At 47.0% G+C, this 17,128-nt stretch overlaps 1 protein-coding gene across 1 annotated transcript in view; it reads right to left on the reverse strand.

Moving 5' to 3' along the window:
* The window catches only part of TWIST2 (twist family bHLH transcription factor 2), a 37,800-nt gene extending 21,553 nt beyond the window's left edge, over nt 1–16,247 (reverse strand). Inside the window, exon 1 of the mRNA XM_074910844.1 lies at nt 15,593–16,247. Coding sequence (XP_074766945.1) covers nt 15,630–16,112 — 483 coding nt within the window. The 5' untranslated portion in view covers nt 16,113–16,247 and the 3' untranslated portion in view covers nt 15,593–15,629. The remainder of the gene's footprint in view (nt 1–15,592) is intronic.
* Nucleotides 16,248–17,128: the final 881 nt, after the last annotated feature.

The raw sequence follows: 17,128 nt of genomic DNA on the forward strand, positions 1-17,128 counted from the left end.
AACACAAGAACGATTCAACAAGATCTTGGGGGTTTGTATGGTTCAGCTGCCTTCAGAAATTCACAGGGGTTTCCAAAGTGAAGTACACCTCCATGCACAGCCTGTGCTGTGTCTTCAGTGCCAGCCCTCTGCAGCGCTTCCTCAGCACTGATCATAGTCTGTCTGCATGGGAAGATTTCTCTGCCTGTGATAAAACTAACTTTCCCAACAATGTTCCTGCCTACCTGCATGAGATGCCTGTTTGCAATTACACACTGAGCTCTTCCCAAGTTATGCAGGTGAGATGTCCTTTGCCTTCAGTCCGGTGCTTCTAGCCCCCCAAAACAGCAACCAAACCGCCTGTGGATAAATAATTTGGGATTATAATGGACATGTTGAGTCTGTGCAACCCCAAGAAGTGTGTGAGTGCAAACCACTGTCCTGCACAAAGTGGGTGCTGTGCCTGTTGAATCAGTCTTACTATTGGCTTCAGCAGGAGGAGGGTTTGGGCTGTATTTTCTTTTTTAATTGTGCCTCCGTTGCTTGTTTGGAAATTTGTTGCTCCCCTTTGCCGTGTTGTGCTGCCTAGAGCAGTTCCTGGAGAGCAGCACGCTCTGCTTTCTGGGCTTTCTTCATCATCTGCTCCATTTATGCATGTGCCTGCCTCTCTGCCTTTCATGTCTGCTGATCTTTCTTTTTTTTCCCCCCTCTTTAGGTCACTTGTTTTGGGTCATTTCTTTCTTGGTACTAACTCCACCACAGGGTTTTCCAGATTTGTTGCTTTTCTGACTCTGGAGGGATGTTTTGTTCTTGTTTATTTGTTTTACTGGCCAGAATACAAAAGGTTAAACAGTTTGAAGAACTTTATTCTGTATTTACTGCCGAGGTAAGTTTCCAAATCAACAGTAGGTCGTGTATTGGAGAGACTCAGCTGCTTAACCTTTTTCCTTCCGTTTTTGTCTCTCTCCAAATCTGAAGCGCACATCTGCAATTTAAATGGCTGAAATGAGAAGCTGTGAAATGCACATAAATTGCTGTAGATAGGCTGCTCAGTCTGGCCCTGGTACAGAGAAGGTTTTCATTTGGCAGTGATCAGATCCCTCTGGGCTGCAAAAAGCACCTAAAAATACAAGGTACCAGGAGGATGTTCTGTGCTGGGGGGGTGGGACGGGGGACGACACGACCAGCAAGGAGGATGGGCTTGCCTGTAGATATGGGGCTGGGCAAAGAAAAACCAGTCTGATTGTATGTGGATCACTTGTCTATGTGCACTGTTTGTAGGAAGGTCCTGTCTCATGGGGAGGTTACAAGGTGGGCAGGCAACAGGCTCTCAAAGGAAAAGTATTAGCATTTTTCTTTTCAGAGGGGAAACTGAGGCACCATCCATCAACCAAAATTGTATGGGTAAGTTGGCTCTGAACCAAGAGTAGGTTCCGCCTGGCCCCTTCATTTAGGGCACAGTGGAGATGAATGTCCCCAGGGTGGGCTATGGGTACAAGGAGAGCAAAACCTGCTGGCCCCATCACATCAAATGCCATGTGCTGATAGAAGAGCTGTTGTCCTTACAGTTAGCCCAGAGGCTCTGGTATAAACCACCCCAACAAAGGGACTTCAGCTAGCCAGCCCCAACATCCCGTGGCACTTGGGGCACAGGTGGGCACGGTCCCCACCAAAAGCAGCAGTGCAAAACGGGCTGGAGATGAACAAAGCAGATGGGAGTAAGTGTGGGGTCTTCTTCATCAGCCATCGTCTCTACAGAGGCTCCCAATTTGTTGTCCTGCAAAACACCCCATTTCCTAGTAGCCAAGTGTATGGTTACACCTCACCTGCTTTTTCCCCTAGCAGCAAAGCAGGGGTGAGACATCTCTAATCCCAAACTGCAACCAAAACCCCGCATTTCTTCTATTCAGCAACTCTTGGTGATTTTCTTCTAAGAAATTTATGGAGCAGCCATATTCTGATTTTTTTTGTCCCACTCATCTCCCTAACCCAATATCTTGATTATGTTCCTGAAAGCTCTCCTGAGCTGTTCAGTTGTTTCAGCCACTCAAAACGCAGGTTTGGAGCAAGGGCTGCTGATCAGACACGCTCTGCTGGGACACAGGTGGGTCCTAGCCCTGTGCTGAAGCACTGCAGTACACAGAGCCCTGTGGGCACAGCATCTCATCAGGGTTCAGCTTGTTAGCGTGCACCCCAATCTTTACATTTTAAAGAACGTCAGTCCCTCAAGTCAAGGATAGCTGCTTTCTGGCAGACCTGTGGGTACCAGCAGCTGGGAGGGATGATTGTCGCATCCTGTGCCTGCACCGTGTTTGCTGAGCTGCTGGTAGGAACGGGCTGCATTCTGGCAGGGGTTTGTCACACTAGTACAACATGACCCATTTAGTTGCTATCACATATTACAAGTTGTGATGTCAAAAAATATTGCTTATTCAGGGTGCAACCTGCTGTTTCTGGCTGTCAGTCCACAATATTTTCTGCAGTCATTTACAGGATATCTGTATCTACCATGCTGCAGGGCAGCATGCTGTGGTTGCAGGATTAGGGCCTCTCTGCAAGGAAGCCTGGGAAGCTTGAGAGAAGGTTGTTTTTCTGTTTAGACCACAAATTGCCTGATGATTCTATGAAAGGACTGCAATGCATGACCTGCTTGGAGTAATCTTTTAAAATTTTGGTTGTTTATTGAAATGGCTGTAGATAAAGGAATGGAGTAAATCTGTACTGTTTTATTTGGAGCTAATCTAAAGTCTCCTAATAAGATGAGGACAGTACAGTTTTAATCATATACATAGAAAAACACACAAAAGTAATGATTTTTTTTTTAAGCTGTTTTTCTATATAGTAAGAGTATGTTGACAACTGCCTGACCATCAGCGGGTCAATGGGTCAGTGTGCATGAAAAAGTTTATTTCTAGGATTCTCAGCTACAGCACTTGCAGTGTAGCTTGTCTGTGCCTGCTGCATGGATCTGCCAGACACTTTAGATCAGAAACTGCCATACAGTGTCAGTGAATACTGCTCAGAGCATCCCCCTTGGCAGGCATAAAGTTTCACCTTGAATTACGTAGCTGACAAAGCAGCAGGCAGCTGTGACTGCAGTGTAGTGGAGGTGCCTCTGATGCCATTTGTCATTCTGACCCTAAATTAAATAACCCGGGAGGCTGTTGTCCTGATGATCACCGCTGTGGATGTGCTTGATGCAAAATTCAAGTCCTCCTTGCTTTGTGCGGTGAGGCAGCTCCTGGCTGCTCCCCAATATGCCACATGCTCCCTGTTAGACACACACGAGATGTGCCCCTTGGATGCAATCTCAAACCGACCTTACTCTTTAATATAGTGTATCCTGCCCTCTAGTGCCAGCAGATGCTGAGTCAGCAAGAGCCCAGGAGCAAGCAGTGCTGCGCCCCTGTGACTTTCCACCTTTTTCATCAAACGGATTTCTCTGAGCCTGGGAAGCTGCTAATTATGAGGCTGCTGGGATAGGGAGAGCGAATAAATATGGTTTTGCCTCATTGGGATGTTTATGCAACGGTTTGGGGACTGGGTACCTCAGTATGGCTTTGGATCAAGCATAGCTGCTTGGGAGTATTTTTTTGAGATGTTTTCAAGGAAAATGAGCTTTATAATGGAAACAAGAATACACGTGGCAGGCTATGTGAAAGAAGGCTTTGGATGTCAGAAAGTTGTTTCACGGATGAGCTTAAAAATAAGCCTTGAGGCCTGGGGAGTGCTTGGCTGTCATGTAGGGGACAGATAGAGCAGGGATAACACCTGGAAACAGGTTTCTTGCTTTTCTCCTAAAGAAAAGGAAGAATAATTTTCTGTTTAAAAAGGAAGTTGAGAGCCTTTGTTTCGTTACCGGCTCTGCTGGGAGGGGAGCGGAGGTTGCCCCCAGCCGTTGCCTGGGGCTTGCAGGAATGCTCCCGGCGGGTGTCTGCTGTGAGCCAGGCACAGCCCATCAGTGCTCCTCAAAGCTCCTCTCTGCTCATCACATCTCCCTCCCTCCTCCTGACGTGACCCTTCCCTTCTGCTATTTTTAAGACCCCACCAGGCAAAAGCTTCAAGATTTGCAACGCAAGGACACAGGCTGGGGTGGGTCGGTCCCGGCTGCAGAGCTGTGCGTGCCTCCAGCCGGGTGGGATCGGACCCGCCGGGGCCTTTGCACAATTTCCTGGGTTATTTCAAGCTGTCGGCAAGGTCCAGCCACGGGAGCGCTGCCGGGGCCATGGATGGGAGGGCCTTTCTGTACGCAAGCGAGGCTGCGGAAAACGGAAAAAACACTTTTGTGTAAACTACTCTCCTCCTCCCCTGTCCCCTCTCTTGGATCAGAAATGCTGGAGATTGGGAAAAGGGGAAAAAAGAAAAAAAAAAAACAACACCACAAACCACAGGCCCTGAGAGGTCACCCATAGTTTTCCTCTGATGCACAGTGGAGTGCAAGTGCTGGCGGAGCTGTTAGGGTGGGTTTGTTTCTTTAAGGTGTCTCCCAGAGGGAGGATCAGCAAAATGCAATGTGGCAGCTATGGTAACTCCTCTTGGCTTTCAGCACAGCCCTCACTGATCACACAACTTGCTAGTGAAGAAGGTACAGCTGTCCAGGCCTTGGCAGGGATCCCCACCCTCTGCTTTCTGCCAAATGCTGTTTTTCTTTTTCTTTTTTTTTAAATATCCTAGTTTCATAAGAAAATGGGACAATTGGCCTCATCTGCCTCTCAGCCCCATCTGATGACTCCTGGACTTGCTGGGATGAAGCCTCATGGTGCTACATCCCTATGTGGTGCTGGGATGTTGGCAGCCAGGGAGGTGGACAGCTCAAATTTAGGGGCTTGTGTCCTGCTGTGAGATGCTGGGACTGGAGCAGGAGGACCAGGGTTAAAGTCTGAGGTCCCAGAAGTGCCTGCAAAGGGCTGAGCACTCTGGATGGACCTGTGTTCAGGGCTGGTTTGTCTTTTTTGGTGTGGGCATCCACCTGCCATGGCCAGCTCACATGCACACCTGCAAGAAGTGAACCAGCTGGAAGTGGTCATCTTGCCTGGGGGCAAAAGCCCTGCTGTGTGTTGTACCACTGGGTTAACAACTTTCTTGAGTCATGTCCCTGATCAAGCCATGGCTGTGGAGCTGCAGGTCCCTCACCGGCCATGTCTGCACTTACAAAGCATAATGGAGCAACTCAAAACTCACCAGTGCCTCCAATACCAACCAGTGCTGGCACTGGAATTGGCTGCCCAGGGCAGTGGTGGAATCCCCATCCCTGGAGGGGTTGAAGAGTCGGGTTGACCCAGCGCTGAGGGATCTGGTGGAGTTGAGAACGGTCAGTGTGAGGTTCATGGTCGGACTGGAGGATCTTCAAGGGCTTTTCCAACCATGATGATTCTGTGAAACTGTGAATAGTCCCAGCAAACAAATCCCCTGCAAATCTTTAGGCATTGAGTTCCTAGCCTGGACTCCCCACAAGAGGTCCAAGAAGCTCTCCCCCACTCCTTTCCCTCTTTGCATCCACCATGGCAGTGCTGGCCCTTGCCTCCCAAAGCACATTTGGGCTGTTCTGGCCTTGTCCCATGAAAAAGGACTGTGCCCAGCTCCAGGGCATGATTAACAGCACTCCATCCTCAGGAGCCTGGCCTGTGCTTGCTGCCAGCACTGCTGCAGGACCTATAGCTTGTCTGTGCCAGGAGCTCCTGCCAGTCCCAAGGGACAAGTCTGGTGTGCCAACAGCATGGGCAAACACCCTTTGCATAGGGTGGGTGCCATTTGGAGGTCCTCTTTAAGATGCAATGTTGAGATGGGCTTGCGCTGGGGTTGTCCAGCACGGGGTGCTGCAGCTTGCATGGACGAGCTGTGTATTTGCATGCAATGGGAAAGATTGCATGGAATTGCTCCCCTGGGGTTCTCCAATCTTCCTTGTCAGGCTGGGTCTGCTGGTGTGGCACGGCAGAAACGACCAAAAAGCTCCTCATTTTGAACTATTTTCTGCTTGTGTAATTTTAATTATGTATCTGAATTAAAGAAGAGCTGAAGGGCGGCTTGATCAGTGCAGTGGATGAGTAATTCAAGGGGGGAGCTTGTGGATTTCTTTTCTATAGAGGTTTTTAGTTGTAAAATAACGCAAATGTTGCTAGAGCTGTGTGAGAACTCATGCAGTAGCATTTAAATGAAAGATCAAGAAAGAACGGCATGGGGGAACAAAAATACATCTCAACCGATTTGCATGGCCGGTGAAATTATGGCATTAGGAAATAGCACCAAAGGTGCTATAAACTGGAGGTTTATTTCTGTAGGAGCAGGGATGAATGGGCAGATCGAAAATGTACTCAGGACTGGTACGCATACGTGCTCAGGCATTATGTGGTACTTACAAAAACATTTCTAATTGCAGCAGAAAATAGGTCAATAATGATATATTCGAGAACAACAAACCAGTATCAAAAAGAGGAAATATATTTGAAGACTGTTGCTTTTTAAGTCATGTATTTCTCTTTCATTCTGACATAATTCACCGCCAAGAAATAGCTACTGTTCTCAGTTGTATCTATTTCCCTTAGGCTCCTGAACCACTTTAAAATATTTACCTTTTGCCACCCGCTGAGAGTAGAAGTATTGTCTGATTTACAAAATAACAGTGCTTACAAGTAAAATTCTCAGATGAACTCACTCCTAGTAAAAATCGGTGTTTTGAGCTCCCAATTCACAGCTGAAAATGCTGAGCACATGGCATTCATTGCCTGGGGGCACCTGTAATTATATTTTGGGGTAACGGGGTCTTTTTATGGCACAACTTCACCACTAACTTCCCTGGCACAAACATGTAAATCAGGGACGAGTTACTCCTTTGCATGCATTAAGTTAGCACCAGGAATATTGACCACTGGGTCATATGTTTTCAGTGTTTCTGAGAGGATCACCAGAAAGGGATGCCCCGATCTCCCTTGCTTTTGGAGCACAAACTGTGGCTTGAACAGTTCAAACCCTGGTGCTCTGAACCACCTCTCTGCATCAAAACCGAAGTTCAGGCTCACCACTTCTCTACAGGGAAGGTGGTGAGAAAGCAGACGCTCAGCTGCGCTCCAGCTCCCCTCCAACAGCGACCATTTCAGACCCATAAGGTATAAAAAAGAGAATATTTAGTGCTGGTGATAACAGGAATCTATTTAAACGCCCCTTCTCGTGGTAAAAGATGAAAAACCTCTTGCAGAATATCTGGTTGTTCAGCACATAAAACCCCACCGAGCTGGAAGAGAGCTCTGAATGTGGAGATTGCAATTAGTGGCAGCAAAAAAGACTCTGTGATGGGAGAAAGTTCCTGAGCTCATCAGGCAAAATAATAAATTTCTATAACAGATGCAGAATACGCATCTAGTGTGTAAAAATGCACATTAATATGTTTTATGCGTAGATTTTTTTCAAGATACTATTATCTCATTTGGCCTGCTTTTATCATGTAGTTTTATGACCCGGTACCTTACTGGGAAGTTTCCATGGTGGTGATTCCTTAGTACTCCCAAAGGCACTGCTACAGCCAAAAACTCTGTTTCCATGTGGATGCTCTTGCACAAGCTAAATTCCTGACATCCATGCCACGCCATGGCACCCACTAATGTCTGGTGTGCCACAGCCCACAGGGTAAGCTTGCCTGTGCGTTTGGGGGGAGAAAAGACTTAAGCTCACAAGACTTAGCAAAAGGTGCCTGTGGGATGCAATTTGGTGTGTACATGGTGTGGATGTGGTACTGGGCATCCTGGTGGAAAGTATACAAGAGGGACAAGGAGACAGGCACTCAGTTTCACAGAATCACGGAATCATAGAATCGTCAAGGTTGGAAAAGACCTTGAAGATCATCCAGTCCAACCATTAAGTGTTTCGAAAAGCTATTTCCCCCATCTTAACTCATTTGATTAACAGTTTGATTGGGTCCCCGATATTTTTCTCCTGAGAGCCCCATTGTGCCTGTAGCGATGCTGGGATGAGAGTGTGTCACTTGTATCCAACAATGTGCTTCTGGGGAGGATGACACACTGCTCTGCCTCCGCGCTCAGGGTGGGTGACATTGCCAAGCACCCATGCATGCTGGGGCTCCCCCCATGCCACGCCGCGAGTGCGACTCAGCCTGCAGCACTGCTTTCCCCCAGGGTGCTTGCTCCAAACACCCAAGTAGGATCTTATAGCTTTTTCTTAAATGGAAAACACTTATATAAGTACCATTACATATATGTCACCCTTAACAGAAGCACAGAACAGGCACAGTGGGATCGGGCAGTTTAGATTTTGAAAGGAGAGCAATGAGATGAAGAGGACCAGCAACTGTTTTGTTGCTGGTCCTCTGCGTTTCACTGCTTTCCTTTCAACAGTGAGATACCATTTAGTTGCTTCTCTGAACTGAGCACATTCAGGGTGGGGGTTTTTTAATGCTGTGGGGAGAGCATGCTCCCAACAGCATCCGTGGGGTGATGGCACAGGGGTATCAGGGTGTGGCAGTGCTCCCCATGCGTGCTTTCTGCAGAGGGATTAAAGTCCTTTCTTATTCTTAACTAAATGTCCCTGTTACCAGTGGCAAATCTTATGCTGGAAAGCACGTCTGTTTGCCTTTCTCCTCAGTCTGCCCTTATTTTTTTTTGTTTTTGTTTTTGTTGGTTTTTCTTTTAACACCTCTGTGATTTTCTGAGCTTCCCCTCTCAGCCAGAAATTTCTTCTAATGAGCTATATTACACAGCAAGATTTCATCAGGGTGTGCATGAAATATGCCATAAGGGTCAGTCTTAAAGGTGTGTGTTTGTGACTACACAAGATCCCTCTGGCAGATTAATTTTATTAAGGAGTTTCGTGTTGGGGACATTGGATGCAGATGCGTTGGGGAATCCCCCAGCCATGCAAAATGCTGCTGTTTATGTGAAAGCCATGTTTCCAAGCTGGATCAGCTGACCTTTTTCTAACAGGACCCTCAGTACAACTGTGATCCCCCAACATCTCTCTTAGCTGAGCAGTTAGATTTATTTACATTTAAGCACAAACATATGATTTTTAAAGGAGGCCCGAACAGCTTGAACCGAAGACATAATCACATAAATTACTTCATGAGAATTTTTGGTAGCTAAATTAATCCAAAACCTAATTCATACATTTCAAAGCATGCGTTTGGCAGGTCTAATATCTCTTAAGGAAATGGTAAAGCTTCTTCTTGGGGGTGGCAGTTAACAAGACAAAACTATCTTATTATGAATTCAATTAAAGCTAGTACAGGCTTACTGGACCTCTTCCAGTAAATATATATCAAGCTGAACCAGTAGACATCTGTCTCTTTCCCGGCCCCCCCCCCCCCCCCCCCCTTTTCCGTTTTCCAAGCTGTGCTTAAAAGATGGAGAGGAGAAGATGGGAGGAAGAGAAGGGACTATATAGCTCACTTCCAGCTCACTGTACGGTGCAGGGCACAAGGGTTATTTTCTTTTTGATGTCTGATCACTTTTGCGAACTGCGTGAAACTGGGTCTGCCTAACTTCCACCCTCTGCTGAAACGCAGAAGCCAAAAATCACGTGAAGGGCTCACAAACAAAGCCCCTGGGGGAGGTCTGGGGGTGCCTGGGAGACCCCAGCCCCGGTAGGCGCAGGATGAAAGCCTGTGCACTGGCAAGCACCCACTGACAGCTGGTTTGAGAAAGCATCCAGGCTGCCTTTCCTGGGCTCAGTTCGGAGGATTAGATCAAAATGCCCTTTCCACCCAAAAGGCTCAGACCTCAGGAGCAAACAGCCTCTTTGAAACCCTCCATTAGCAATAGTGCTTAAGAGTTGTTGCTTATTTAACATTTTTACAGGAGTGGTAGGTACCAAAAGCCTCCCTGTCCCATTTGCACCCTTCTGCAGGGTCCTCCTGTCTCCAGGTTCTGATGCTGCTTCCCATGATGTGACGGCTCATTTTCAGAGGAGAAAAGCTGATTTTTTTTTCCCCTTCCCAAGGGAAAACCCTCCTTACTGCTAAATGCTGAAAGGCTCAGACTCAGAAAGGCTGTCAGGAAGCCTGACAGATTGTGGAAAAATCTGTCAGAAAGGCTGACAGATCATGGAAAATGTTCAAAGAGAGGTCCTCTATTTTACTAGTCAACATCCCAAACAAAGCCCTGCTTTAATGCGGGGGGAAAAGCACATCCCCGTGAGCTACCAGAGCCCAAATCCCCACCGTGCATGCCGATCCAGATGCACGCAGAGAAAATATAAGCACCAGCAGTGCCAGGGAGGTTGACAAAGAGCCCAGCTGAGGGGATGCATGCTGCATAAGAACCTGTTTTCCTCTTAATTGGCTCCCCTTGTTGGGAGAAGGACGAGGGCACTGCCAAAGCTGGTGCTGGTGGCACAGTTTCTGTGCCGTGGCAGGGGCTGGGTGATCAGTTGCCGTCGGCTGGGTCCAGTGTGGAAGTAGTTAAAGAGACGGGTATGAGGGTAAGGGCTGCCTTGCTTTGATTTATTGGCTGGCTGAATTAATTTGTTATTTGTGTAGCATTAGTTGTTGTTGCTGAGTAGTCATCTTCTACTACTACAAATCTAATTAAATGCTGGGGTGCCCAGAGTTGTTGGGTTTGGTTCTTTTTTTTTTTCCCCTGGCAAATATTTCTACTGTTTTAATTCTTGAGAACTAATAATTAATTAGCACAAGGCTGCTAGTATCCAGCTGGAAGACTTCTTGTTTTTCCTCGCTTTTAAATCTGTCTAAGAAGTAAATCATAAGCAATGGTGTATAGCACTCTCCACGTCACTTACAGCAACCCACTGACATGTCTGATGGGATCATTAGCTAGCAAGAAGCAACAAGGTTGCTCGGACCCAGCTGAGGATCTGGCCCAGAACATTTTTCATGGCACAGCACTTATTTTAATCAGCTTTTTTTCCCTTTACTAATTTTCTGCAAAAGCTGGAGGTGGGAGTGGGGGTAAGCTACACGAAACGTGTGCTTTCCCCAACCAGCAGCTGTAATTCCCTGATTACGTCGAGCTCACTTTGTGCTTGGGGTTGTGGTGGCGTTCTCTTACATGTTCATGGCCTCATCAAACTATTTCTACGTCTGTACAGCAAGACATAAATTCTGGAGATTTCAGGCTTGGAGATTTCAAAGTCATGCTGAACCACATGGAAATGATTCTCAGAGCTACAGCTATAAAAATAATTATATTGCTAGGGGGAAAGAGTGACAAGAAATGTCCCCAAAAGAGATTTCAGCGGTGGTTACAGGATCTGTGACGGCTCTGTAAGAGGCTGCTGTGATCTCCGAGGCTACTTTATCACCACTACCTATAACTTTATGAAATATGCCCCAGAAAACACTGAAGGAAGGAATGTGAAGGGCGGTTGCAAAGGAGAAGCCTTGCAATCTTCCCTTTTGCTTTAATGAGGATCCTTGTACGCTCTTAAAAATGAGAGTTACTCTGCACAGATGACCGGTGTGAGGATGACTAATTTGGAGACAAATCAGGTCTACTTAGCTGAAATGTATGCCTTGACTGTTCCCTTAATGACCCTTCAATGCATATCTCTCCCAATAGGACTTTTACCGCAGCCCTGGCTCTGGCAGATTAACTAATAACATGTTTTTGCCACTCTTCTAAGCGGTCCTTCAGTATTGATCCAACATTTACCCTCCACCATGCGTGTCTCTAACTCTTTATGATCAGTAATTAGTTTATACGCATCTATCCTGTGGCAGATTTGTCTTTTTCATGTCTCCTTCTACAGAGCATTTTCCTTGCACCATCTCTTTCAAAGGTCTCTGAGCCTGAGCGTTTTCTGGCTGACTGCAACATATGTGGTGTCCACTGTTTAACAGATTTATTCTTTCCCAAGAAAAGACACGAACGTAAACAGAAGATCCAAAATGCATTTTGCTAGGCTTTTAAACGCACTAAGATGAAAACCCCCTGCTACAAGCCTATTAATGTAAATATCAAACTTTACAATCCTTCCTGTCAAGGAAACATATTTACATTTTTCTAAGGATGCGTATAAAAAAATATGGCTTTTGGGACAAAAAGAGCTTAGTTCTACTGTCACAACACTCCCAGTGTACTGCTCTCATATACTACAGAATTAGGTTGTTCCCAGGGCCAGCAGAGATAACATCTGTTTGCTTCTTTAAGGACGAAATGAAATAGGATGCTGGTGTTTTATACTGGGAACAGCCCTGGAAGTCTGAAGGGGAAATGGTACAAGGGCCGGGTATCACATGTACACGTTGCCTGCAGCTTCCCAGCACAAAAAAAGATGTGAAAGGTGTTATAAGTGCCAGCCTAGGGGAGGCAAAGGGCTCATCCCAATCCCAGCTGCGGCGAGTGGGAAGGGGGTTGCTGGCAGACTAGACTTACTGGCACGAGGGTTAGGGCTACATTGTCTTTTACACTTTGCTGATGTTCCTGACATCTGGGTTAGACAGGATTTTTCCTACTAAATGGAATAAAAGCAAACATATTTTCTTTTCTCATGATTTTTTTTTTTTTTCAGTTCAGAGCATCTTGAACATTTTGAAGGAAAAACAGAAGGGTGGCTTGCAAGAGAAGGGACACAGGTGTCGGCGATGAGGATGGGGAAATTTAGGCGAGGAAGGCTCAGCTTTACATGTCTGTTGAAACATCCTATTTCACTAGTTGAAGTGCAAAGTTCTGCCTGTCTCTCTTGAAACTACCGGAGTAAGTTGTCTGTAATTACGCAGAGCAGAACAGGAAAACCTCTGTGGCCAGAGGAGCGAGCAGCAGTGACCTGTGGCGTTTGCAGAGGCCAGGTGGCATTTTACCAGTTCCCAAAGCTCTGATTTTCTAATCAAAATGCTCCTCTGATTTTTTTTGAAACTGAAGGGGAACAACTGTTCCTTCAAGGAGGAAACCTTTCCTTGCCTATCTCTCCCCAAAACCCAGGGAAAAGGGAGGATGGCCACAGCTACCCAGCTGGAACAGTGCTCACCCCTTCATGTTCACCCAACGTTTGCGGCACTCGCTACTCCCTAGGAAAGGCAGGAGCTTATCCCAAATTCAGAAAGCTATTTCTTAAGGGGTTTTTTTTTGCCATCGAGACTGCACAGACTGCTCCCCTGTTATTCATAAAAACTCCACTGGCCAGGACAGACCCATGCAGAAGTCTGTGTCACACCACCCAGCTAAGTTTGCCCATTTTAGAGGGTTTCTCGATGATCTTGTCGTATTTTTATTTTTTTTTTACTGGCAGACGTAATTTTTGTCACCATAAACGATAGAATTTGACACCGCACCGCACCACACCAGGCCATTTGTCAACAACGTTTTCAACAGTTCAACCGCACGCGTGTGCATGCACACACAAGCACAGAAAGGAGAGGCAAGGGGGGAAAGTCGGGGAGCTTGGGGAAAGGCGACCTTCCTCTATAAAGCACAGAAATGTGGAGCAAAGAGCTACCTCTAACCACCGGCCTGGAATTTGGGTTTCAGCGAAGTCTCCGAATACTGATTCACTCTGAAGCAAACTGAAAACGCGTCGGGGTTCGGCTCTATGTCATGGTTTTTCACACATCCAAAATGTGGCTCACAATTTCTTTTGGGTAGGGACAATCTGAGCATCTACATATAAAAACTGCTATGTCTTAGCCGTGCTAATAATAATACAATTGACAGTGATTTTTAAATATGGTTAAAAACCCCAGGTTTTGCTGCTAAAGTACTATGTGATAGAGAGGAATGGTTGTATATTAGATAACAGCTTTAAAACCATCATTGGCTAATGGCAGCACATCATTTGGGAAACAACAGAATAAATGCATTGTTCCATCCCAGCACTTTACTATTCAGCCAATCTAAACTGCTGAAGAAATATGTGTTTGGGACATTTTACATCTGTTTTTGACAAGAAGCCTGGGGTTTTGCGTGTGGATTTTTCTTTTTTTAAAATCTATTTGCTGCGGCATTTTTAGCAAGATTAACACGGGAAAAGGCACTCTGTTTTATAAATGGAGGGTCTATCCTTTTAAAAAGCGACTCAACTTTGGCTTTTTGCAGTTGAAATTAGGGCACGGTGTGCAAAAAATAGTAACACCAGCAACAGCCATAAAACCCGCAATAGCAACATTACCGATTTAAACAAAACTAAACAACAGACAGCTTGTGCAATGGATAGAGTAACCAGTTTTTGAATAGTCTAACATTTTGGGGGGTCCCTAGAAAAGTGCGTGGAAACCTTAATTGCAGCACCAAACTGCAAACTGTTTCAGGGTGCAAGTGAAACATTTACTTGAAGCAGTTTCTAAAATGGTTTTAAGCCTGCATTTTATACCGCTAGCAAGTCCTGGCTGAACACTTTTTGGCTTTTACAAACAAGGTACTGCAGTTTCATCAAGATTTTTTTTTTAAATGAGGCGTTTATTGCTGCTAAAACAAAAATGGATTTGCCTCTTTAAAAAAGCCTGGCCAATGGGCTGGGATAAACTTCCTTTTCGTCTTCAAGGAGCTGATTCTCCGCATGATGAAATTATTTCATTTTACATCACGCGCGACGTTACAAGGAGGGGGAAAATTTCCCTTTTGAGTGTTTGCTTGGCAAAATGGGTTCGCAGGCTCTGCTTTATGTACTGAGCCCCAGAGAGCGACTGGCTGTATGCAAACTCTGGCTGACACAACACAGAGCTGCTCTGCTTAATTAGCTGGAGATGAGGGTGTTATTAAGGGCCTTTTTTTTTTTTTTTCTTCTTTCTTACTGTTTATTCCTCCCTCCCTGAATATTACAAAAGCAACATAAGAGGAAGTCATTTTCTGCTAATGGAAAATGATGAGGAAGGGTTTAGTGATGAGAGTAAATAAGAAACTACATCTAACACCAGCCTTTGCTTTACCGGCACTTTGGGGAAGGGAAACTGAACAAATACGAAAATTTGGCAGTTTCTTCTATCTTTGTTTGCTTTTTATTGTGTGAGGGGGAAGGGGCACAGCCCAGGGTTGCAGCCGACATCTGCTGCATGTTTCTTTTAAGAGAAACACAACCTGGGGCGAACTCGTCGCCGAAACCCGCTTGGGTCCCGCGGACTCCCTGGTCCCCCGTGGCCAGGAGAGGATGCGGCCACCCCAGGAGCCGATGGCTCGGCACCGGGGTTTTTGGGCACAACCGCCCAGGGAGCGGAGCAGCAGCTGTTTCAGATCCCCATGTCAGCCTGTTGTACTGATCGCCTTTTCCTCTCTTAAAACCCTTTCCTAAAGCGGCACTTTCTGGCAAATCTCATGCAGCAATGGTTTTGCCCCCATCCCTCAACAGCCAGCCCTCAATGCCGGTCCCTTCTCAGCTCCCCCATCCCCACAGAGCAGAAACATGCCTAATTTTTTTTAAAAAAAGTGGGACATACCTGATTTTTGTCTGCCTGAAAGTTGGGTTTTTTTGGTAATTTTTCACAGGCGCAGGGGAGAAGGAGGGGGCTGGACACTTCTACACTGCCCATCTCACCTCCAGGTCAGTGTCCTCAAACCCCTCACCCAACAGCATCCCCACACCCCACCAAGCCATGCCACCTCTCCCCAGGCAGGACGGTGCCACACAGCAAAGTCAGGATGGCAAAGGGAGCCATCGGTGCCCCATCCTGCAGCCAGACGGACGCGGAGCATCATCCAGAAGAAGAGAAATCGGTACCTACCCCTTCGGCAGCTGGGCTCGCCTGGCCTGGGCGGTGGCTAGTGGGAGGCCGACATGGACCATGCTCCCTCCATCCTCCATACGGAGAAGGCATAACTCAGCCTCTCATGAGCCACGTAACTGCAGCTCGTCATCTTACTGTCCATCTCGTCGCTCTGTAGCACCTGGTAGAGGAAGTCTATATACCGTGCCGCCAGCTTGAGGGTCTGGATTTTACTGAGTTTGTCAGAGGGCAAAGTGGGGATGATTTTCCTCAAGGCAGCAAAAGCTTCATTGAGCGACTGAGTCCTTTGCCTCTCTCTGACATTGGCCAGGATCCTCTGGCTCTGCAGTTCTTCATAAGACTGGGAGCTGGGACTGGACTTTTTCCCCCTCTTCCCTGGGTTGGGGCTGCCATCTTCGCTGGACTTCTTACTGTATCTTCTCTTCCTGCCAAATCTCTTTGGCTGCCTTTCCAGCTCCTCTTCACTGGTCCCCAAGCTATCCACAGGGGAAACAGGAGAACTGGAGCTTTCTTCCATGCTTTCTGCAAGAAGGGGAGGGGAAGAGACTTTCCCCCCCTCCTTATGTTATGTGAGTGTGTGTGTGTCTTAAATGTGCTTTAAATTCCTGAGACAGATCCTTTGGAAAAACAGGAGGGCTTTTTTTTTTTTTTTTTTTTTTTTTTTGCTGACCAAACGTTTTCCAGGTTGCTTGAAGGGCTCTTATTTCAAGGACCGGGGTTGTGCAAAAAATTGAGGTCTTGGAGAGAGGAAGTTATTCTAACTTTTTGGAAACTTTAGCTGAGCTCAGTTGCTAAATAGTTGTCAGAAGTGAGGGAGGTGCGGGGCTCCCTTCTGATTGGCCGGCCAGGTCAGTGGGAGGAAAGCTTTTCCCCTGCTAAACTTTCACAGTTTTATGTTACACTTAACTAAAATCTTGGGAATGTACCTCGAATAAAAGATAGCTGGCGACCACCCTCTGCCACCACGCCGCCCCCCCCCCCCCCAGTAGATGCCGAATTTGCAGCACCCCTCCAGGGTAACCCCCCTGCCAGGGGTTTTTGGGGTGCTGATCTGCTTGCTGAGAGTTTGCAGGCTGCCTCACAGACCATGTTGCCGAGGGTCCCACTTGCAGCTCCATGGCCAGGCTGCACTGGTACTTTACCTGAATCGGGGTGCAAGTCCTTGCACGCCCAAGAAAATGCAGAAAATGCCCCGTTTTTGCAAAATGATGCCCTGTTTTGCAGTAACCCCAGTTCTGGGTGTCTTGCAAACCTCCTGCTGTCCCTCTGAGCTGCCCCTTGCAGCACCCTGCTCCCAAAACTCCCTGCCCTGTGGAGATGGGGTGAGGACCTGCCTTCCGTTCCCGTGGGGTGACCTCGGGGTGGCAGAAGTCCCCTGGGACATGGTGAGGTTTGGGGGCAGCTGGGGGAAGCCCCTGCAGGGTCCTTACTTGTGGGGAGCATGGAAGGACCCTCCTGGACTAAGCCAGGGGAGCCCAAAATCTGGGTCATCTGGAAAGCAGATACTAGTTTGTAGAAAGCCCCACGGAGAGT

This window comes from Athene noctua, chromosome 7 (genome assembly GCF_965140245.1).
Source record: "Athene noctua chromosome 7, bAthNoc1.hap1.1, whole genome shotgun sequence".
Taxonomy (NCBI): Eukaryota; Metazoa; Chordata; class Aves; order Strigiformes; family Strigidae; genus Athene; species Athene noctua.